Here is a 24066-nt window from a genome sequence, read left to right as displayed (position 1 = left end):
CTTCCCTATGAATTTTGTCAGCACGCCACTCCAAGTTTCTGTTGACATAAAACTCAGCCCAATATGTACTAGCCCTGATGGGGTCCACTCAGACCACTTCTTTGCCATCTCATGGGCTGGAGTCACACTCTTGCCAAACAGGTCTGAATCCCAGCCTTGGGTAAAGCTCCTCGCTTTCCAAGTCAGTTCCTTCCTTGGGTACTATCACTCAGCTCTAGGGGACTCTTTTTGAGTTCTCTTCTCCTTTCTCTTAAAAATGAATTCCCAGTAAATAGTTAATACTTATTTATATTAAACCTTCCCCGTTCAAGTCACTGTACCATGACTAATACAAGGGGCTATTCCAACCCAAGGTTTTCTGATTCTATAGTCAATGCTTTAACAACTCAATTCAGATATAGCTGAATAGGTTTTCAATCAAAGTCTGTTTCTGAGTTGAATTTTGGGGGAAAATGCCTGGTTCCACACCAAAGAACTTCGCAATATAAGAACGTAAGTAGTTTTTGTGTTATTAAAGGTTTGCAAGAATATTACATAAATAAGGCTGGTGCCAAGGTCAGGTTAGAGAATGATCTGTTTCTAAGGAGAGAATAGATAGACTCTGCATATTGTTAAAGATTAAAATTTGGGCCTTTTCACAGCTTAGTCAAGGTTGGTTCTACAATGTGACTTTTGATTTTTTGCTTGAACTGCAATTTCTACCCTGACACTAACAGTCAAATATAAATAAGAGCACACTCCAATTCCCTAACAGAATCCAAATTTAAATGAATTTTGAGTCAGTTGCCATGTACAAATAACTACTCTTGCTCACAGCCAATAACAGTGCCACAAGAGTGAGAAGCCAAGGGACTGTTTGGAATCTCCTTTTCCAATCCCCAGTCCTTCACAGTGATAAGGGAAAAGGGTGACTAAAGTACTCAGGAAAGACAGTGGCAGGATTCAGAACTGTTTGGAGGATCCCTGCAGGTACCTCCACATCCATCTGCCCTACGGTCACCTACTCGTCTTTGGGACCTCGGAGGGGGGGTAGGCTCTCCTACTCCACACTTCTTTCCAATTTACAAACATGATCAAACTTCTCCCCGACTTAAATAAAAAAAGGTTTCCTACATACCCTCCTAGCTACCATCCCTCTTACAATCATTCTTTCTCTTCAAAACCAAGCTCCTTACAAGCATAGTGCAAACTTTGCTTTCCTCCTTCCTCTTCCCTACTGTCTTCTGTAATGCCCCAGCACTATTCTCTCTATCCCCAGGGAAACTCCATCAAAACCATTCTGGTAAATGTTATAAGATGTCTTTTTTGCCCAATTCTGTCTTCATCTTACGAGGCCTCTTTATTGTAACTGACTTTTTTCCCCCATGATTTCTCTTTATACACTGCTACCTCCTAAGCACCCTGCTTTTAACTTGCATCTCCTCATACCTCTGTGACCATTTATTCTCATTTCCTTTGGAAACATTATTTCCTCTGCCTAACTCTTGATTTTTTTTAAGATTTTATTTATTTATGAGAGAGAGAGAGAGAGAGAGAGGACAGAGGGACAAGCAGACTCTGTGCTGAGCACGGAGTATGACATGGGGCTCAATCCCAGGACCCTGAGATCATGACCTGAGCCGAAGTCAGATGCTTAACTGACTGAGCTACCCAGGTGTCCCTGTCTAAATCTTGATTTTATGTATAATTACTAAATTCTGTCCATGATTCATTTTCTTTTGGCTTACCTGGGGTGATTTCCTGAACTTTACAGTTTTAACTAGCATGTGGTCTGGGTATATCCCACATCTGTATAACTGGTCTGGATCACTAACTTCAGGGCTCTGTATCTCTCTTCCTGAATTATGGACTATCCTTGCTAGACACTCCCTAAGTACTCTAGTAGACCCTGTTGATACCCTACCACATAGCCCCTTAACCTCAATGGCTCTGAGTTCACCTAAAGCTATGGTGGAGTTTCTGCAAGCACTGCTACATTTCCACCTCAAGCACCCACATTTCTTATTTGGACTGCCCTCGATAGCCCAGAAGGGCAGGATTTTATGCACCCGAGGGCAATCCTCAAACAAAAACGGAGGGAAATTGGTGGATAAACACTCCAGTTTCCATAAGCTCAGTGGGACAATTCTGAGCATGCTCTGTGATACTGGTGTAGTACATGATTTCTTTAAAGCTCCTAGTAGGACTAGCCCTGTCACTCACAGTGGAAACTCACTGATAAAAGTACCCTTTATCAACCGTCCAAGCTTTCATTCCCTACTCTCCCCACTCCCTCATTTGTCCTTCTTGGTATTATACCTCAAATTAACTAATAGCACCTAAGTCCTTGACTCAGGAATTGCTTTTGGTTGGTATCAAATTTAAGCAGGCACTTCAGGATCAATGGAGATAAAAAGTGACATGTGATTTTTTACCTCCAAACTTGCTTTTTTTCTCATTTTCTCATTTTCTCAATCTTGTTTATGAAAAATAACAGCTATGCAGTCACCTGAATCAGAAACCAAGATGCTCTCCTAGATTTCTCATTTTCACTGTACCTATCACCACCACCCTTGTCTTCAACTGATCTAAAAATACCACTTCTTCCTTGGTCTCACTACCTGCAGCCTCCCTGTCTCTTATACCACCTACTCTCCACAGTCACTGCAGAGGTAATATAATCTGATTGTGGCACCTCTCTTCTCCTTCTCCCCTTACATTCTTTTAAAATATTTATTTACTTACTGAGAGAGAGAGAGAGAGCACGAGCAGGAGGGGTAGAGGGAGAGGGAGAGAGAATATCAAGCAGATTCCACACTGAGTGCCGAGCCCAACTCGGGGCTCGATCTCACAACCCTGAGATCATGACCTGAGCCAAAACCAAGAGTCAGATGCTCAACCAACTGCAGCACCCAGGTAGCCCTTCCCCCTGACATTCTAAACCCTTCAGTGGTTCCCTGAGTGCATGGTTATAGACCAGGCTGTTTGAGAAGCATTTGTCTCCCTCAGCAAACTTGCTGATGCCTACTTGTTCAGGTCTACCTTCAGGTACTCCCTGACCTGTACCTTACACTCAGGCAAAACCAAATGGTTTGCAGATGTGCATTGATAACCAGCCTCCTGCTTTCAATTCTTTGCATGTGTATATCTACCTGTCTGGGATTGCCCTCCTACACCCGTGCATTTGGCTATCTCCTATTCTGGTTTTAAAATGTTCACAGGGCTGCCCTCTGGCTCAGTCAGTAGAGCATGCAGCTGTTGACCTCACGGTTGTGAGCTTGAGCCCCATACTGGGTGTAGAGATTACTTTTAAAAATGCTTTAAATCTGGGGTGCCTGGGTGGCTCAGTCGTTAAGCATCTGCCTTTGGCTCAGGTCATGATCCCAGGTCCTGGGATCGAGCCCCGCATCGGGCTCCCTGCTCGGCGGGAAGCCTGCTTCTCCCTCTCTCACTCCCCCTGCCTGTGCTCCCTCTCACGCTGTGTCTCTCTGTGTCAAATAAATAAAATATTTAAAAAGAAATGTTTTAAATCTTAAAAAAAAATACAATGTCATTCACAATGAATTTTCTCTAAAAAAGCTACCCCAAATGTGTTCTTGTGCTGACCCACACAGATCTGTGCCCTTTTTCTTTGTTCTCTAATCTTCTGTGATAACTTTAAAAAAATTTTTATTTTATTATGTTATGTTAACCACCATACATTACATCATTAGTTTTTGATGTAGTGTCCCATGATTCATTGTTTGTATATAACACCCAGTGCTCCATTCAGTACGTGCCCTCTTTAATACCCATCACCAGGCTAACCCATCCTCCTACCCCCCTCCCCTCTAGAATAACTTTTAACACAACTTTTTGCATCTTATAAGGATATTATTTGTTTTTATGTTCTGAACACACTAAGAAATCAGTGAATTTTTGCTTAACTAGTCAATGTCTATGAGTAATGAAGGAGAAGAAATTTTCCTACTTACTACCTAAACTTTGAACCCTGTCTCACATGTTACAGACACATGTAGTAAATGAGTATGAAACTAAACTTCATTATAATCTATTTGTTCTTTTTGACAAGTAATCCGTTCTTGATTCAGGAGAGTATATGCAAAACACTCTTTGATTGGGAGTAATATGTTTTTTTCTCTTAATTTTGATTGAAAACATTCAGAAAGAAAAAAAAGGAAAAAAGAAAACATTCAGAAAACACATGGTATAATTCTTACAGATGACCATCCCTCTGTTATATATAAATTAAAGCTCTTTAGTATTACTTGGGAGGAATAAACAACATCTAGGGTACTAAGAGAATCACACATATGACTAACAGATTGCATATAACCGTAACATGTGTGTGCATGTGCTGAGAAAGGTGGGAGGTGCCTGGATGGCTCAGTTGGTTAAGCCTTTGCCTTTGGCTCAGGTCATGATCGCAGGGTCCTGGGATCAAGCCCCACGGTCAGCTCCCTGCTCAGCTGGGGGTGGATGGGGGGTCTGCTTCTCCCTCTCCCTCTGCCCCTCCTCCCTACTTGTGTTCTCCTGTTCTCTCTCTCTCAAATAAATAAATAAATCTTTTTAAAAAGAGAGAAAGAAAAAGGTAGAGAGAGAAAGGGAAAGAGGGAGAAAGAGATGAGGATACCTACACATATTGGTTAATCTTGGGTAGGGACAAGAATCCTGTGATCAGATAAGATCTGATTTTGAATAGTTAATCTAACTATTTACAGCTTGTGGACTTGAGCATATTACTGTATTTGGTATGTCTCTGTTTCCTGTTAAAACCCACCCTTTATAATGTTTTTGTAAGACAAAATGATAGAAGACACATGTAAATAATTTACCCATGTCTGGCACATGACAATTTCTAAAACCTGGAAGCCGAACTAATATTCAAAGTATTCTTTCTTTTATCTGAGAAACCTAAAAGTATTTGTTAGGTATTTATGCAAATCAGTTTAAAAAGATTTTTCACTCTTATCGTCATACCTCTTCATGCAGCTCTCTCCAACGAGAATTAAATGTCTCAAGTTCCTCATTGATCAGTTCATCCATGACTCCACCATCTGTTAGGGTCTGTGCCAATATGCGAATCTGATTCGGGTTATCCTCTGAATGTTGCATCAAATTTTCAAGTGACTGAAACACATTTGCAATAATTACTATTTCCCTTCTTTTTCTAAATATATTGAATTAACACAAAATGCTCAGTATCTTCTTATTTACATATCATTAAGTTAAAACAATTTAAAGCAATATTGAATTGGGATAATAAAACATGAAAGACCTTGTTACTTAAAAAATATGATGTTTCTGCATGTCTATCTTCATGAGCTTGTGGCAGGATTGTGGACTGGGACACTTAAAAATTATCCACAGACACCTTCCTCTTTGATGCCCTCTACTCTTAAACCTGAAAGGTAAAATACTCGATTTCTCAACTTCTCTTACAGCTAGTGATGGCTAAGTGACATGAATCTGAACAATACATGTAGGTAGAAATTCAACAGCAGAGTTTCCTTTCCCCAATTTAAAAAAAAAAAAAAGGTACAACCTCTAGAAGAAATCACTTTGCCCTTCATACTTTTCCCCCCATACACATAGCTTCTCAGTGAAGCAGCCATCTTTGGATCGAAAAGCAATAAAATGAGGGTGAAGGCCTTCAATCTGATTATTTAATAGGATAACTGCATCATCACACCCTTTGTTCTGGCACTGTGTGTGCTTCAACTTTTTTTGGAAGATGCATCACATTGCTGATTCACAAAGAATGCTTGGTCAGTTAACATCTCTGAATAGGACAAGGCCAAAATTATAGTCCACCTGAGACAAGTCTCATTGTTCTTTGATAGTTCTTCAGGTTTTACAGTCATCTTGAGAAAATAAGGAAGTTGGATATATGATGTTTAGGTTCCTGCTTTAACACTCTAGATTCTCAATACTATCTAAAGTGACATTTTACATTTCCTTCACAGCTCGATTAAGTGACAACTTACATCAAGCACCTCGGAGATTTCCTCAGCTCCCCCAGGAATATTTTCCATGGTTTTCAGTTTGAATTCTACTTCATTTAGCCACTTGTTTGCCTTCTCCAAGTATGACAATAACTCATGCCAGCACGCCCAAACTTCCTAAGAAAGAAATACATATCACAGATAAAATATTTGATAGAAGTGACTCTGGGGCTTTGGAATTTTCATTTTTAAAGCTGTGAAAATGGAACATGTTTATTTTATATTGTTCACCTTTCCTTTGCAGTAGATAGTTAAAAAAGCAACTAGTCATGTTAATCAGCTAATATGTTTATAATTACTAATCATTAAGGAAACATCTTATTACAAAAATTAATTAAAGAGTCAGTGATTTACTTTTTTAAATAAAAAAACTCATCAACATCACAGTCTGGAAAATAAAAACTAAAAGCATACACAAAAATGTATATACATATATATATAAATTAACATCTCAAAACCTTAACCATGCCCACTTTTCTGTGAGCTCCTTTAAACTTTATCATATGCAAGTAATATGATAGCTAACATTAAAGTGCAGATTTAGCTACAGAGCTCTTTTCACTAAACCTTACATAATTTTTCTGTATTACTAAGAAGACATATTTTTAATGAAAATCTAAAGTTTCATTTAAGTGGCTGTATTATTGTTTTCTTAACAGTCATAACTTATTGGGTAGTTAGACTATTTTTGGTTTTGTTTGCTAATAAATTTGTAGTGAGGATCACCATGAATATAGATTTTTTCCCATATTTCAAATTATTTCCTTGAGGTATATTAAGAGGAATATGACTAATAACTATTTCAAGGATATGACTACTTTTAAATGGCTTTTGATACGTATTGAACAAATGATTACTGTAATACTAAAACATAATCATATATAAAAAAGCAAAACTTTAAGATTGCAACCAGAAAATACAGAAGAGTATTCTATAAACTTGGGATGGGAAAGGATAACTTAAATAAGACATTTCGTAAGAAACAAAACAAAACAAAAAAGAAACCTGAATAAATTTGATTACAGTAGAATTAAATTCTTCTATTTATCAAAAGACACCATAAAGAAATTGAAAACCAGCCTCAAACTTGAAGAAAGCAATTGCAAAATTTCTAACAGATGAGTAAAAAAGGAATGACCCAAGTCAATTAAAAGAGAAGAGACATCCCAATAGAAAATGAAAGGAAAACCTAAATATATGCATAGCCAACAAATATATGAAAATATGTTCAACCTCATTAGCAGTCAGGGGAATGTAAGTCAAGATTATGTGGTATTTATACCATGTCAACTGACACAAATGAGAAATTTCACAATTCCAAGTGTAAGAGAAGATACAAATTAACAAAAATTTGTATTTATTGCCGGTGGGTGTGTCTACTGGAATGATCATTTTGGAAAACAATCTGTCAGTCAGAAAATTCTCTGTCAGAAAATTCTGTCAGAAAATTCTCAGTCAGGTGAATAGTCACATACCCGACAATCCAGCAACTCTACTTTCGCATACATAACCTCAGAGAAATTGCTTTGTGTGGACAACAAAGGCAGTTAAGAGAATGTTCATTTCATCACTTTTGGTAATAACCAAAATTTTTATGTCTGCTAACCGGAGAATGTAGAAATACATTGTAGTAGATTTAAACAGAAAACACAGAAGTAAAAATGAAAATTTCATCACACAGAACAACATGGATGACTCTCAGACATAAAAATGTTGGGCAGAATGGGCAAGCCCTAAAAAACTAAATATTATAGGCTATGATATTTTGTGACGCTCAAAATAAGCAAAATTGAGCAATACGTTATTTAGGTATTCATATGAGTGTGATAAAACATTTTTAAGCAAAGAAAAATGAAGGCAAATTTCTGGATTATGAGTTTGTCTAACTGAGAAAAAAGCAGGAAGATGCAGTAGAGGATATGAATACAAAAATGGTCATTTTCCATTAGCTTTGAGATTGTAAATATTGGACAAACCTATAAATACAGTAGTGCAATCACTACCACCTGCTACCCATCCCCCCAACTCCACCAAAAATAAAGGCAAGGAAGGAAGTTTTATTCTAGGAGAAACCAAAAATTCTGTCAGATTTCCCATATTTTCACTGTGCTTATAGCCCTTGCAAATGATAGAGGACATTCCCTCTCTAATTGATGAAAAGTATCAGTCCAACCTGTCTTGCCACCCTACCAATACTTGCTTAGTATTTTATGTACAGTTTATTACAAAAAGTGAAATTAAGTATTTTGCTTTAAAAGGTGATAGAAATCTTAAATCTGGGTCATTTCCAGCTCCTGCTGGACTACAGGCTGTCTTCCTTCTGGGCAAAGATCCCAGTGGGAAAATATAAATATCTCCTTAAGTACCAGAGGGTATTCTAGAGCTTTGAAGATAAGGAGATGTGATTGGTAATGTGTCTTATTAACTTTGGTGCAGACTGAGGTAATGAACTACCTTGCTGATTTAACCGTCAGGACGGATGGCCTCTTGTGTCCTCGATGCATCGGAAGGACACAGCTGGAGAGGCTGAATGTACTGGCTTTATAGGTCACCTTTGCAAAATAAAATGTAGTTTTGCAGCCGGAATTGGAGCTAAAAGCCACTTAGAATAACTGTTAAGGTTAGCAGTTTGGGACTCAAAACTGCTTGGAAATCACAGAATTCACAGTGGCTTTAAAGAGATGACAATTGAAAAAGGAAACTTCCATCCAAAATGGTAAATGGAGCTGATGTGGCAATCCCCCCACCCGCTTTCGTGATATTGAAATGCTGGGTAAAATACAAAGGACAACATTTAAGTTCATCGGGTTGCTCTATGAAATATGAAAATCCTCCCGGAGCAGAAACAAAGAGGGAAGTTAAGTGCATGCAGAGGTTGGGAGGCCAAGCTAAACAAAACACTGGCATATCAGAACAGGGTATGTGACATACCACCTAGGGTATTCAACACTAACTTGGGATGAAAAAAGGGGCACTGGTCTCATGCAGTCCAGGGAGATGGAAGAGCATAAATTTAGGTGCCATCTGTCCTGGAAACCAGAACTATAAAATCCCCGTCCACTGGAGTAAAAGGAATTGGCAAGGAAGCTGAGAATCCTTTGGATTTTAGTTGGAAAATAAGGATTCACCCACCAGAAACTGAAACCTAAGTTTATATCACACATGAGAGTAGAACGTGACATTTCTAGGACTCTGGTAGGAACATTTAAAAAAAAAAAAAAAAAAAAACACAACTTATAAGGACCCTCTGACAGCCCAGAGCAGAAAGGATTTCCAGTAAAAACAATCCGTACTACAATTGAGCTCAAAAACAAAATATTACAAACCACGTGAGAAAATTTACCGCCATTTGAGGCAGTCAGTAGTGGTAATGAACGTAGAATCCACAACTTATAATCTAAAGATGACACAATTGTAAGAACTTTTATAATAAATAACTTTAGCCTGCTGTTAAAAGTTGCCAGTAAGATCTCTTTTTCTTGAGATTGGCAACTAGAGTTCACACTTAAGAAATAAAAGGTTCCCTATATTCTGTGTTAAAAAAACTTCTGCAACATGTTTTCACAAGCTGTGGCCTAAATAGAGGGGTGTGATGGGGAGGGCAAAGGGGGTATATGAGGAAAGGAGAACTAGAAAGTGAGGCAAATTTTTTTTTAAAGATTTTATTTATTTATTTGAGAGAGAGAATGAGAGAGAGAGAGCATGAGAGGGGGGAGGGTCAGAGAGAGAAGCAGACTCCCTGCCGAGCAGGGAGCCCGATGCGGGACTCGATCCTGGGACTCCAGGATCATGACCTGAGCCAAAGGCAGTCGCTTAACCAACTGAGCCACCCAGGCGCCCCGTGAGGCAAATTTTTTTAAGATTTTACCTTTTAAAGTAATCTCTACACCCAACGTGAGACTTGAACTTACAACCCTGAGATCAAGAGTCATGTGCTCTACCAACTGAACCAGCCAGGTGCCCTTGAGGAAATTCTTTTTCTCAACTTTTTACTGTGGTGTTTAGGGGAAACCCATCTGGTCCCTTTTCCTGGAAGGATCTAAAATAATACCACTCATCGAATGGGCAGGTACATTCAGAAAGAGATGGTTGGCATGCATTCCCCACTGAGCTGCTGGTATGGCCAAAGAGGCATCATGGAATTACGGGAGATGGGATCTGCCAGAGCTTGCTGGCTAAGCTGAAATGTGGTGGAGAAATAAGAATCCAGCACATCATGGAAGCATGGGTTTAAAAGATGTAACTTTCAAGAGAATGTGGTTTAAGGCTACTGGCAAGAGTCAGCCTGAAATTTTGTTGAATACCCCAAGGCACCATGAATGAATAGGAGATCTTCTTTGGGGGTTCACAGTCTATATGAATACGGATCCCCAACAGATCACACCAAGTCTAGGGAGAAAAAGCCAGATCAGTGGTGATAACCTATAGAATCTGGTGATAACATACTCATCATCATAGATGTCTATGGGTGTTATAAAAGGGTATAGCAACTGTGATCAGCAAAGAAAGGACACTGATATAAAGAATGTATTTTCCCCCTCATTATCCTCCCTTAAACCAACACTATACAATCACTATCCAGAAATTGAGTGGGAGGAGAGGACGCCAAAATCATTTTTTTCTCACTTCCACCTTTGTATAAATTGTTGAAGCCACAGATTAATCTCAACTAATGGAAGATGTTAACAAACTATGAGATCAAAATTTAAATAAGACTAAATTTTAATAACTAAAAGTGAATGAAAAATCATGGGATCAGACAGCAATAGTGATTAGGAAGCCAACTACTAGGCAGAAAATGAGGTTTGACATGGGTGGTTACAGTTATTGGAAAACCAAAACTCTTCCATACTCATTACTCACTGAGACTTCTCAACCAAACAGACTGCATAGGTTTAAGTTGTTTAACAAAAGGAAGAAATAGAATCAATTATGCAAAAGCAGAAGATTGCATAAAAGAAGAGACAAATTTTCTAAATAAGTAAAATCTTAAGAAATGGAAAATAAGGTCTTTGAAAGAATACAAAATTATATCCACACGTGTATATGGGTAGATGTGTATATAGAGATGAGTATATTTATACACCAATAGTCATTTGAAGAGATAATTTGAGAACTAGAAGACAGATTTCAGAAAAATACACAGAATCCAATAGAAAGAGATAGATATATAGAAAATATTAAAGGGAAACACTCAAATGAGAGAGAGAAAGAGAGAACAAAATCTGTTGTATTAGTGCTGAGAGCTACAGAAAATAAAACAAAGAACGGGAAAGGAAGGGAAGAGATGACACTATGGGTCCCAGGAAAGTCAGAACTAATTCACTATCATGTTACATGAGGGAGGGATTTTTTGTATCTAAGAAATTGCTTTCTGACAATATTTTAAAATGAAACTCTTAAATATTTTCTTATGTTCTTAATTTCTTTACATCACTATTATTCTTTGCTTCCTATTACTCATGTTGTTCATGTAAAAGATAGGCCAATCCATCAGAAATCTATTTTGGGATATGTTTTCTAATGGGATCTTTTATTTTCATATTAATAAATTTTTCAAAACTATTGCGCTATCCCTCTACTTCTTTTTTTTTTTAGGTACATACACACACATTTATCTAAATTTTTACTGATATAGAGGCTATTTTACATCACACAATTTACAAATAATAATAAAATATATGATACTCTTTTCTGTGAATTCTATGTGGCTAATTGAATCTCCTGGAATCCTTGGAATTCTCTATGTGGCTAATAGAATCTCCTGGAATCACCATACAATACCTCATTAGTTTTTGATGTGGTGATCCATGATTCATTGTTTGCGTATAACACCCAGTGCTCCATGCAGTACGTGCCCTCCTTAATACCCATCACCGGGCTAACCCATCCCCCCACCCCCCTCCCCTCTAGAACCCTCAGTTTATTTCTCAGAGTCCATAGTCTCTCAGGGTTCGTCTCCCCCTCCGATTTCCTCTATTTCTCATCTATAATTACACTTCTAACCTCTTCTATTTGTATTGAAATTATAAAGTCATACAGTCCCTTTTTAGTCCATCTCCAATGGTTTGGAATATATATGACTTCTTTATCAACTATATTCACTAAGATGACTCAGTTCATGTGGGGGAAGGGGGCTTAATTTACAGCCCAGCTAGCGGCAGTCTCTGGCAGCATTGGCTTTTGGTGCTAGGTAAAGTTTTGTGCTCCTCAACACAATCCTTACTGTTAGTAAATAGTATTTTCACATGGATTCTTTATTAACAATTTTCAGATAATCTAAGGAGTAAAGCATGTGGAAAAGATAATGCAGGACTTAAGATGATGCATAAATATAATACAAAATGTCCCCCCAAAAGAGCTAGACAACATGTCTTGTGAAGCACCCTATAGGGCAGAACGATTCTTAAAGACATTTACAATAAAATATACTTCTCCACAAAATACCTTTCTGCTAAGATACTTATGATTCTATGCACATTCAAATATAAAAGAATAAAGACCAGTTTCTATAAGTCTTGAGGAAACTTATTTATAAGATTTTTGTGACCTAATAATAATAATGGTAATAATAAGAAGAATTAGAACTATAATTGCTCACATTTATTGGGCATTAGGCTAAGTACTTTAAATAGAATAGCTCATTTAATTTTCTCAGCACCCTATGGAATAGGTATTTTTGCCCATTTCACAGATAGGAAACGTTTATACAACGTAAGCAACTGGCCCAAGGTCACAAACTTCTAAGTGCCTTTGTGAGGAATCTGAGCCTGAGTAGTCTTAACACCAGCATTCCTGTTCTTAATCACTGTGTTTCATGTAGGATCATAAGCTGACACATAAGTAATAAAGATCAAGAAAAGCAACTGACTTCCAAGGTCTTGCATTTGCCATTGAGCCTGGTGCAGAGCCACTGATAGTTGGTGGTTAGAGTGTCAAGTTCCTTTTTAAAGGCCTCTTGTGCTGCAGGGGGAGCCTGAGCTATGACACTATTGACGGACTCAGTAAGGAGTTTCACTTTGGCTTCTTTCTGCTGGGCCTCTTCTTTAGCTCTCTGAAAAACAAAGAATGCTCTCTTACTTGATAGCAAAACAATGGATTTACTTCCAAAATGCATTCCTCTGTATCATATGCTTTCTTCTCCCACAAGATCCCTGTGAAAAGATTAATAAAAATAAATCTGTTAGTGACTACAATAACTTCCATAAATTTAGGTTTAGTTAAAATTTGAAGTTGGAAGGAAAAAATTAGCATCAGAATGTAATAGCTCTTTCATCCAAATGCAGTGCAAAGTAGTCATCACGTGGGTATGTATTTGCGGTGTGCTCTCTCGCCCTCTTTCATATATATGTGTGTGTGTGTGTGCGTATATACACACATACACGCACACACACACACACATGAGACAAGCAAGAAACACGTATTTCAATACTAACAAAAATATCCCATATTCTAGAATTGAAATCATTTCTAAATTACTCAGATGAATGAGTAATATTGAAATCAATAAAAATATCATTATTTAAATCAAAAGATAATTAATATAGAAAAGTCTTCTTAATGCTACATCCAGAACCATATTTTGAGAAAAGAAAGTTCTATACAGTAACTGAACACATATAAGAGGAAGAGGAGAAGAGCAGCCCCTGAAAGGAGGGAGGCTCACCTGGTCCTCAGCTATGCCTTTGGTCTTCTCCCATGGAATATAAAGTATTTCACAGAATATCAACATCAGACAAGGCTACTTTGTTACCATTGTGGATCATTCAACAATACCACTACATTCCATAATTATGTTAGAATATATACAAAGCATAAACTGCCCAAACCACAAAATATCTAACACTTCCCTGTCCCCATTAATATGAATCTGTGCTGCTTCTTTATCAATTATACCTTCCTCCTTCATTCTAGGACAGATTTATTAAGATACCCGATCACAGAGTTATTCCCACTTACTGGCAACATGCAACCCAAAGCAAAGCTCTTCAACTCTCCCTCAAATCATCTAACACAAACCCAGATCCTACAACAGGCTCTTTCTAATATGTTCTAACTCATACAACCCACAGTTCCCCAAAGTACTCACTGCCAGAAGTACTAAACCCAATTTGTCCAACTCTATGAATCTTGCTGGAGGCCGTTAGGCAGGGTATGTATAATCCTCAATTTTCGATGTGTACATGCGTATCTCTCTGTCTCTGTCTCTGTTTCTCTCTCTCTCTCTCTCTCTCACACACACACACACACACACACATTCACAATATATCTTTCATTTGAGTTACTCCAAAGGCCAACCCTGAGATGAGCTTTCAAGCATAAGTAGTTTATGTGTCATGTAAAGCAAATACTGGTGTAGGAATGGGGAATGGAGACAGGAAAGGGAAGAGAGATTATAAGGGTACACTTATTCAGCTCAGCAACCAGTGTTGGTTACTAGTTTAATCTTACTGGGAAGCTCTGGGAAACACATGCCTCAGGGTTATCACACTCAAGGGTGAAGAACTGGGGTACTTATACATCATCTCCCATCATTGGTTGAAGGCTATTGGGGGGATGTTAATTTCACAGTAGTGAAGCTTGACACATAGGTGGGAAAAATGGGTTGCAAGAACCACAGAAAGTCCTTACATCAAGAAATGCAGGTTCTGGCAGGGGGAAGTTGGGCCTACATGCAGTGTAGTGGTGAGCATAAGGGGAGATGGGCAAGAAATGGACAAGGTCAGCTATAAAATGCCTTTATATTTTTCAACACAACTGCTCTATGCCTTTGGACTTATTCTCATGATGCCTCAAAAGTATATAATATGATGGCAAATGCCAAGATGTTTTGAATATTAAGTGATTACCTTCATGGATTTTGATGTAATTGATTAAAAATTTTAGCCCCAAATTCTTAAATCTGTTTTTGGCATTAGTGAGCATGAGGTTTGTTTCTACACAAACCATATTTTGACTATAGTAATTTTAGCTTACAAACAATTCTGACAACCATTAATCACTCTGTGCTGCTGTGTGCTATGTCAGACGTGCTGTACGTGCTACTTCGTTGCATCTTTAACGAAACCTTGTGAGATGTGTTTTGTCATCTCTATCTATATTCGATATCCAGAAAACTGAGTTTCAAAGTGTTTAAGAAAGTCGTCCTGGAAACTACATCCTTTGTTTCTCATAGTTTCTGTTAAGCCCATCTCAAATCCTCCGTGAAATGAAGAAGCGTGCTGTATGGGATCCAATGAATGAAATTAATTTTATACAAGTTACAAACAACCTATACAACCATCAAAAAATGCAGGATAAAGAACACTTCTTTCTTCCATTTTTTGGCTTTCATAAATTCTTTAAAAAAAAAAAAAACAAGCTTAGAAGCTGGGAAACATTCAGAGGAGAAACAGATAAAATTTCTCCACTGAAAGAAAAGGTAGAAAATTAAATGATTGGTGTAATTTGGATGTAATCTTCATTAGAAGTGATGTCTTCCCCCCCCCTTTATTTCCATGAATCTAACCATTATATGCTGAGACACCTTTCATTGCCAATATCTCAAACCAGTGGTTCTCAAAGTATGGTTTCTTGGACCCACTTTGGAACTTGTTTCCTGGCATCACCTGGAAATCTGTTAGAAGTAAAAATTCTCAGGTACCACCCCAGATGCAGTGAATTAGAAATGCTGGGGTGGAGCCTAGATGTCTGTGTTTTAACAAGTCCTCTAGGTGATTGGGATGCTCACTCAGTTGTAAGAATAACATTCTAGTCTGTCACACAATGAGAACAGTAAATACATTTATGTAATTCTGGTAAGTATGAGGACTAGAGTTGGAATAATGTAAATTTAAAATAAAATAAAGAAGAAAATAGTTAAAACTGAAATCTCAGAGATTTTTAAGGAGTTTAATATGAAGTTTCACCATTTATTCATTGTAGAACTCCAAAAGAATTTTCAAGTCAGATAATGCTTATCAAACACTCCCAGAAACTCTTTTATGTTAATTGTAAAGCTTTGCTTACAGGGGAAAAAGAAGTCATGAAAGTAGCATAATCATTTTCAAATAAAACACAGGAGATAAAAATAAATAAAAAGAAGGATGTCTCTACTTTTTCTCTGAGTAAATTAGGGAATATGTCTGAGTAGGTCTGCCAGTTTCTTTTGACAATAAAGATAAATTTGCTCTCAACATGAGCACAGGTGGAAGCCTGGACAAGGTACCATCACTACCCTCTAGGTAGTGAAACAAACCTAAAGAGATTACCTTGACTTGCAGGCAAAACAAACAAACAAACAAACAAACAAAAACAAAAATTGGATCTTCTTGCCAACTCCCCTGGCTGTTGTCAGAGGCTGCCTGAGCTTTTCCTCTTTTCAGTATTACCCCCAACCTGGAGCAACTGTGTAGCTAGATCAATTATTTAAACAAGTAAGTCAACGTGGACTAATTGGTTGGATTACTCATTTCAAGAACTGTGTGCAAAATTTCAAAATTTGAGACAGTCTGCTCTCTAGCACTGGAAAAGAGAAAAGGATCTGCTTGGGTGGTTAGCCAGATAGGCAAAGTGTTCAAGGAGAGAGGGAAGAGGGCCGGAAGAGGGCCAGAAGAGGGCCAGAGCCAAACACAGGAACTGGGAGAAATACAGCAGCTGAACACAAGCTCACTGCTGATTATCTACTTAGGTATCCGAGGCAGTGGCTACAAAGTATTAGAGGAAGTGAGGAAAACAGCCACCAGGAGAATGGGATGTGAGGGTAAAGGCAATAGGGACGGCACATGACTCTAAAAGAAAAGAAAACAAAAGAAAAAATAGTTTGGAATAGCTTGGGATGGGATGGTGTGGGATGGGATGGCATGACAAATATTCAACATTCTTGGTTCTACCACAGATAAAGCCTGTGACTATGAGTAAATTATTCACCTATCTGGGGATTTCAGTTTTCAGATCAGCAAAGAGAAGCGTGATCTATTTTGCTTCCAAAGTATCTTGTAGCTCTCACCATCTACGGTGATATAATTTTCCTAAGAGTGACCTCCCCACATTCAAATTTAAAATCATTAGAGTCTCTTGTTTGAAACTGCCAATGGCTTTCCCATTTCACTTCTCATGAACTTCTCCAATCCTACAAAATCCTTGTTAGCAGGTACCTACCCACCTCCTCAAAATCATCTCAGGTGATTTATCCTGTTTCACTCTGTGCAGCCTGGCAGGCCTCTTTCTCTTCCCAGTTAGCCTTAGGGTCTTTGCAGGAGTGCTTACCTCCAAGTGGAATGTGTTTCCAATAGTTTTTTTTTTTTTTTTTTAAAGGCTGACTTTTTCTTAGGATTCCTATCTCCGATTATAATGCCTCACGAATTACTTACACGTCAACCCTTTCTAATATAGCATTTTACCACCCCCAACTCCCACCTAAACCCTAATTATTTTTTATTTCACATTTGTGGTTTACTTGTTAGGCAAACTACCATGATCTCAAAAGAGTTGTTTATTTCTCCATTCACTGCCTGCTCTCCCCCCACCAGAATGTAAGTTCCAAGAAGTCAGGTCATTCTTATGTCTTGTATTCAGTGTCTAAAAGGATATGTAGCACATAAGTAACTATACAATTAATGTTTGTTGCTTAAATGAATGAATGATATATGGTATTATTAGATTAGAATAATTATGCAGGTTTTAATACCCTGAAAACTATTACTGTTTAAATAAAGTCTTCCTTATACGTTTTAATTTTACTTTCTATAGGTGACTAAAGCCACGTGATCCACTTGGACTAGCCTGGGATGGGATGGCATAGAATGGAAGGGGATGGAATGAAATATATTCAATACTCTTGGTCTTACCACAGGGTCTTTGAATGCCCACTCTGAGCCAGGCAATTTACTTACATGTAAGTTTCAATTCTCAGTTCATACATTCAAGTTAGAGAATGACATGGTGTAGACATTACAAATCAGAGATTACACTGACTGTCCAGTTGTCCAAGGCCATACTGAAATGCCACTGCAGAGACTTTACTTCAGGCCTCACCTCCCAGTCCCTGCTACGTACTAGTTTCCTTGGTCCTAAATCACTATTAGTTTTTATCCTACTGTTTGAGAAGTCCATGTAAACGCAGTCCTTTTTATTAACATTAAAGGCCATCAATTAAAGTAGTTAGTATCCAAATTCTCAGAAACCCCTTTAAAACACCAAATGAACACAGCCTGTTAGCTACATTTTCAACTGTCATTGCAGTAACACTTGGCATATTTTCCATTTGAATTTTCATCACTAGAAACAGCTAATGTGAGTAGCCGATTCCAATCACTTAATACAATATAATGTCATGGGGAAAATGTTGCTAACGGTGACTGTCAATATTTAGATTTTGACCACAATGCTTTAAAATAAATAAATAAAAAGTTTCAGAATCCATAATGTATACCAAACTTGAAGCTGAATTCATTAAAAATCAACCTCCACCATTAAACCAAGGAAAGAATAGATAGTGTAGAATCACAATGTCAAGCAAAGTAGCATCTTTCTCTGTTTTTTTCTTTCTTTGCTTCATTTTATTTGGTTTATTTTACCTTCATCTCTTCAACTGCTGTCTGTAATTCATCAGGGGTTTTATATTCGAAATCTCTCTCTAGGTATTCTTCTTCAGCTTGTGTCATCCATTCATGCATCTCTGACAGATCTTTCTGAAGACTTACAGTTTTATCCAAACCTCCCTTTAAGGCTTCCTTCCTGGCATAGACCTTCCATAAAACAAACCAACAAGCAAAGCATGAATATTGAAAGTCACAAAACATTATCATTATATTATTACTGAACAGTCTGTAAATAACAGAAAGCTTAGATAGAAAAGATGAAACAAGAAGTAAAAAAGCTTATATGAATGAGGCAATAATTCATGGCTATTGGTTACACTTAATTTCACATGTTAAAATAAGATTTAGCCATTTATTTGGCATATGTAATAAAATGAACATCTTCCCCCATGACTATAATTTAGCTGTTGTGTATGGCTATGCTTTTCTGTGAGTAAAGAATAGAGAAAATACTTTTTTCATAATATGTTTCAGTTGGATATGTAAATTTATTGGCACAGTTTCTAATGTTCATAAATCTGAGTCTACTCTTCCAGTTAATTTTTAAAATTTGTTTTACTCTTTCACTTTAAAGAATGTATCATACAAAACACAGTATACAAAGTGGCAGGAATAATTGTAAATATATATGCCCCCAATGTGGGAGCACCCAAATATATAAAACAATTAATAACAAATATAAATAAATTCACTGATAATAATACAATAATAATAGGGGACTTTAACACCCTGCTTGTAGCAATGGACAGATCATCTAAACAGAAAATCAACAAGGAAACAATGGCTTTGAATGTCATTCTGGACCAGATGGACTTTACAAATATATTTAGAACATTTCATCCTAAAGCAGAATACACATTCTTTTCAAGTGCACATGGGACATTCTCCAGAATAGATCATATACTGGGCCATAAATCCGGCCTCAATCAGTACAAAAAGACTGAGATCATACTATGCATCTTTTCAGACCACAACGATATGAAACTTGAAGTCAACCATGAGAAAGAGTTTGAAAAGACCACAAATACATGGAGGTTAAAGAACATCCTACTAAAGAATGAATGGGTTAACCAGGATATTAAAGAAGAAATAAAAAATATATGGAAACTAATGAAAATGAAAACAAAAGAGTCCAAAACCTCTGGGATGCATCAAAAGCAGTCCTAAGAGGGAAGTATTAGCAATACATGCCTACCTCGAGAAGCAAGAAAAATCTAAAGGACACAACCTAACCTTACACCTAAAGGAGCTAGAAAAAGAACAGCAAATGAAGGCTAGAGCCAGCAGAAGTAGGGAAATAATAAAGATTAGAGCAGAAATCAATGATATAGAAAAAAAACAACAACACTAGAACAGATCAGTGAAACTAGGAGCTGGTTCTTTGAAAGAATTAATAAAACTGATAACCCCCCAGCCAGACTTATCAAAAAGAGAAAGGACCCAAATAAAGAAAATTAGGAATGAGAGAGGAAAGATCACAACAAACACCACAGAAATACAAAGTGGAATGAACACTATTCAATTCAGTTTGAAGACAGCCACATATTAGAAACAGATCCAAATGTGCTTCTGTGGAGAATAAGTTAAACTGTGAGACGCACACAATGGGATACTATGTAGCACCAATACATTTGTACTGAAGTGAAAGTGGTTTGGTATATAATTTTAAGCTTAATAAGCAGGTTGCAAAATAGTACGTGTGGTAATAGGAGGAGATTTGTGCTTTTAAAGCCTCATATGTTTCTGAAGTACTTTTTACAAAAGATGTATTACTTATTAACCAGAAAAATAGCAAAACTTTAAATATCTACAAGAAAATTGTGCATGTCAATCCCTTGTTACAAAGCACCCTGTTGTACCACACTGAGGGAAAAATCTCAGTTTGGTACTAGAAAGATTATATATTGCTTCTCTTTTACCTTAAAAAGGAACTCTAATCCAATGATGTTAGTTCTTTTCTCGGAAATTAAGTAGAGTTCTATCTTTTAAGGAACGGAGTTTTAATTGTACAGTCTTAATATATAACACACAGTTTTAGTGTAATGAAATTCTTATGTACTTTAGCAAATACTATGTGCAGAACCATATTAATTTTCCTTATTCTTTACAACCATCTTAAGCCTGATACAATTAAAAGAACTTTAAGTTCTTTACTCTCCTTGGTAAATGTAGTGCCTGAGCTACTGAAATGCAAATAAATGCTTCACTGTGACATAGCTAGAACAATATGTCTATCAGTTAAGCTAATTTAAGTATAAAGGCTATTTGCATAATCAATGAGCCTATAATCAGTGTACGAAAACAGGTTGCTCGATTTCTACTCAGATGTTCTACTATAATCTTTTCAGGCAGTTGGCAAAGTGACAATAATATTAGAATGACTAACAGAACTTAGCCAAAGACTTGTAGTAAAAAAAAATATATAAATATATATATAAACTGCATGCTATTAAACTACACCAGAAGGAAGGGATCAGGAGTGATTTTTTTTAAAAGGAAAAGCAGGTGGGAAGTCATTCTGAAGTGACAGTACAAATGTATTGGAAAGAACATCAGCTTTGGAATCAGGAGACCTGGCCTCAATCATTAGCAAGTTAAGTGAACCTGGAGACATCACCTCATATTTCTTTATCTCTGCTCTATAACTAATCTCACAATGGGACCAGATGATTTCCAAGGTCTTTTCCAGACTTAACATTCCACAGCTCTATGCCTAACCAGACAGAGATAGGAATTTTTGATGTTTCATATTTTAGAAGGATTTCTATAAAAAGATTTGGACAATTTCCCCCTTACCTTTATCATATTAGTGATGCCAGCATTCTAGCCTTAAATTGCCCATTCTACCCACAGTTTCAGGTTATAGAGTTTCAGTTTCAGATTACAGAGCCACACCTCAGATATAAAACAAAAAGTTCTTCATGTTTCCTGTTCTAGAAATTTTTTTAAAGATTTTATTTATTTATTTGACAGAGAGAGACACAGCAAGAGAGAGAACACAAGCAGGGGGAGTGGGAGAGGGAGAAGCAGGCTTCCCACTGAGCAGGGAGCTCAGAGCTCAATGTGGGACTCGATCCCAGGACCTTGGGACCATGACCTGAGCTGAAGGCAGACGCTTAACGATTGAGCCACCCAGGCACCCCACCCATTCTAGAATTTTTAAAATCTAACATTCAGCACTGCCCTTCCTCATTCCACTCCCCCCCCAGCTTTATTTAGGTATAATTGACATTAACATTGTATAAGTTTAAGGTGCACAATGTGAGGATTTGGTACACATATATATTATTAAATGATTACCACAATAGGATTAGTTAATACCTCCATTACCTCACATGATTACCATTTTTTCTTTTTGTGATGAGAACACTTAAGATCTACTCTCTCAGCAACTTTCAAGATATAATACAGCATTGCTAACTATAGTCACCATGTTGTATATTAGATCCCAAGAACTTATTCTGTGTGTACCTGGAAGTTTGTAACATTTGACTGAAATCCTTCCATTTACCCCACCCCCCAGCCCTGTCAACCACCCCCACTACCCTGTTCTAGAGTTCAGCTTTTGTAGTTTCCACATATAAGTAGGATCATACAATATTTTTTTCTCTGACTTATATCACTTAGCATAATGCCCTCAAAGTCCATCCAAATTTATGCAAATTGCATGATTTCCTTCTTTCTCAGGTCTGAATAATGCTCCATTGTATGTACATATGCATGTATACACACACACACATATATATGTATAGGTACACATCTTCTTTATCCAGTCATCCATTGCTGTACACTTAGGTTGTTTCCATATCTTGACTATTGTGAATAATGCTGTAATGAACATGGGGGTGCAAATGTCTCTTCAAGATTTTGATTTCATTTCCTTTGGAAATATACCCATAAGTGGGATTGGTGGATCATAAAGTAGCTCTATTTTTAATTTTTTTTGAAGAACAATCATACTGTTTTCCATAGTGGCTGCAGCAATTTACATCCCCACCAACAGTGCTCAAGGACTCCCTTTTCTCCACATCCTTGCCAACATTTGTTATCTCTTGCCCTTTTTGATGATAGACATTCTAACAGATGTGAGGTCGTATCTCGCTGTGGTTTTGCTTTGCATTTCCCCGATTATTAGTGATGCTGAGCATTCTCTTCATGTAACTTTTGGCCATTTGTATGTCATCTTTGGAAAGAGTATTCATTTTTTCCTTTTTAAACCATATTGTGCTTTCCTACTGAATTGTAGAAGTTCCTTATATATTTTAGCTAAAAACCCCCTATCAGATACATGGTTTGAAAATATTTTCTCCCATTCTGTAGGCTGTCTTTGAATTTTATTGTTTCTTTTGATGTGCATCTACACTTTTTGGTTTGATGTAGTTCCACTTAACTTTTCGTTTGTTGCCTGTGCGTTGGTGTCATATCGAAAATATCATTGCCAAGACCAATGCCAAAGAACATTCTCCCTGTTTTCTTCTAAGTTTTATGGTTTCAGGTCTTTTAAGTCTTTAACATATTTTGTGTTAATTTTTGTGGTAAGATAGGAATCTAATTACATTCTTCTGTGTGATTATCCCGTTTTCCCAATACCATTTATTAAAGAGATTTATCCTTTTCCCATTGGTTATCTTTGATTCCCTTGCCAAATATTAGTTGACTGTATACATGATGGTTTATTTCTGGGCTCTCAATTCTCTTCCATTGGTCTATGTGTATATATTTATGCCAGTACCATACTGTTTTTATTACTACAGATTTGTAATATAGTTGGAAATCAGAAGTGTGACACCTCTGTCTTTGTTCTTCTTTCTCAGGATGGTTTTGGTCATATGGGGTCTTTTGAGGTTCTGCACCAATTTTAAGAATGTTTGTTCGATTTCTGAGAAAAAATGTCCTTAGAATTTTGATAGGGATTGCAATGACTCTATAAATGGCTTTGGGTATATGAACGTTTCATCAATATGAACTCTTCTGATCCATGAACACAGGATATCTTTCATTTGTGTCTTCTTCAATTTCTTTCAACAAAGTTCTATAGTTTTCATAGTACAGATCTTTCACCACCTTGGTTAAACTTATTCCTTAACTCTTTTGTTTTTGATACTATCATAAAAGGGATTGTTTTATTTCTTTTTCAGATATTTTGTTGTATAGAAATCTGATTCCTGCATAAGTCTATATATTGATTTTTATACTGCAACTTCTTTTTCAAGTTTTTAAATTTTAGTTAACATATAATGTAATATTGGTTTCAGGAGTAGAATTTAGTGATTCATCACTTACATATAAAACTCAGTGTTCATCACAAGTGCCCTCCTTAATACCCACCACCCATCTAGCCTATCCCCTGCCCCCCTCCCCTCCAGCACTCTCCCTTTTTCCCCCTTCCCCTATATTCATCTGTATGTATGTATGTATTTATTTAGAGAGTGTGCATGCATGCGAGTGGGGCAGGGAGGGGCAGAGGGAGAGGGAGAGAGAGAATCTTAAGCAGGCTCTGT

The 24066-nt window shown here is 37.1% G+C and overlaps 1 protein-coding gene across 1 annotated transcript in view; it reads right to left on the bottom strand.

Annotated features, from left to right (window-relative positions):
* The window catches only part of DMD (dystrophin), a 2077064-nt gene that overhangs the window by 1286374 nt on the left and 766624 nt on the right, over positions 1 to 24066 (bottom strand). Inside the window, exons 26-29 of the mRNA XM_021677947.1 lie at positions 18542 to 18712; positions 12856 to 13038; positions 5967 to 6101; positions 4960 to 5109 (exon numbers count right to left, since the gene is read on the bottom strand). Of these exons, the coding sequence (XP_021533622.1) occupies positions 4960 to 5109; positions 5967 to 6101; positions 12856 to 13038; positions 18542 to 18712 (639 nt within the window). The remainder of the gene's footprint in view (positions 1 to 4959; positions 5110 to 5966; positions 6102 to 12855; positions 13039 to 18541; positions 18713 to 24066) is intronic.

This window comes from Neomonachus schauinslandi, chromosome X, assembly GCF_002201575.2.
Source record: "Neomonachus schauinslandi chromosome X, ASM220157v2, whole genome shotgun sequence".
NCBI classification, from domain to species: Eukaryota; Metazoa; Chordata; class Mammalia; order Carnivora; family Phocidae; genus Neomonachus; species Neomonachus schauinslandi.
This window is presented reverse-complemented; position numbering and strand designations above follow the sequence as displayed.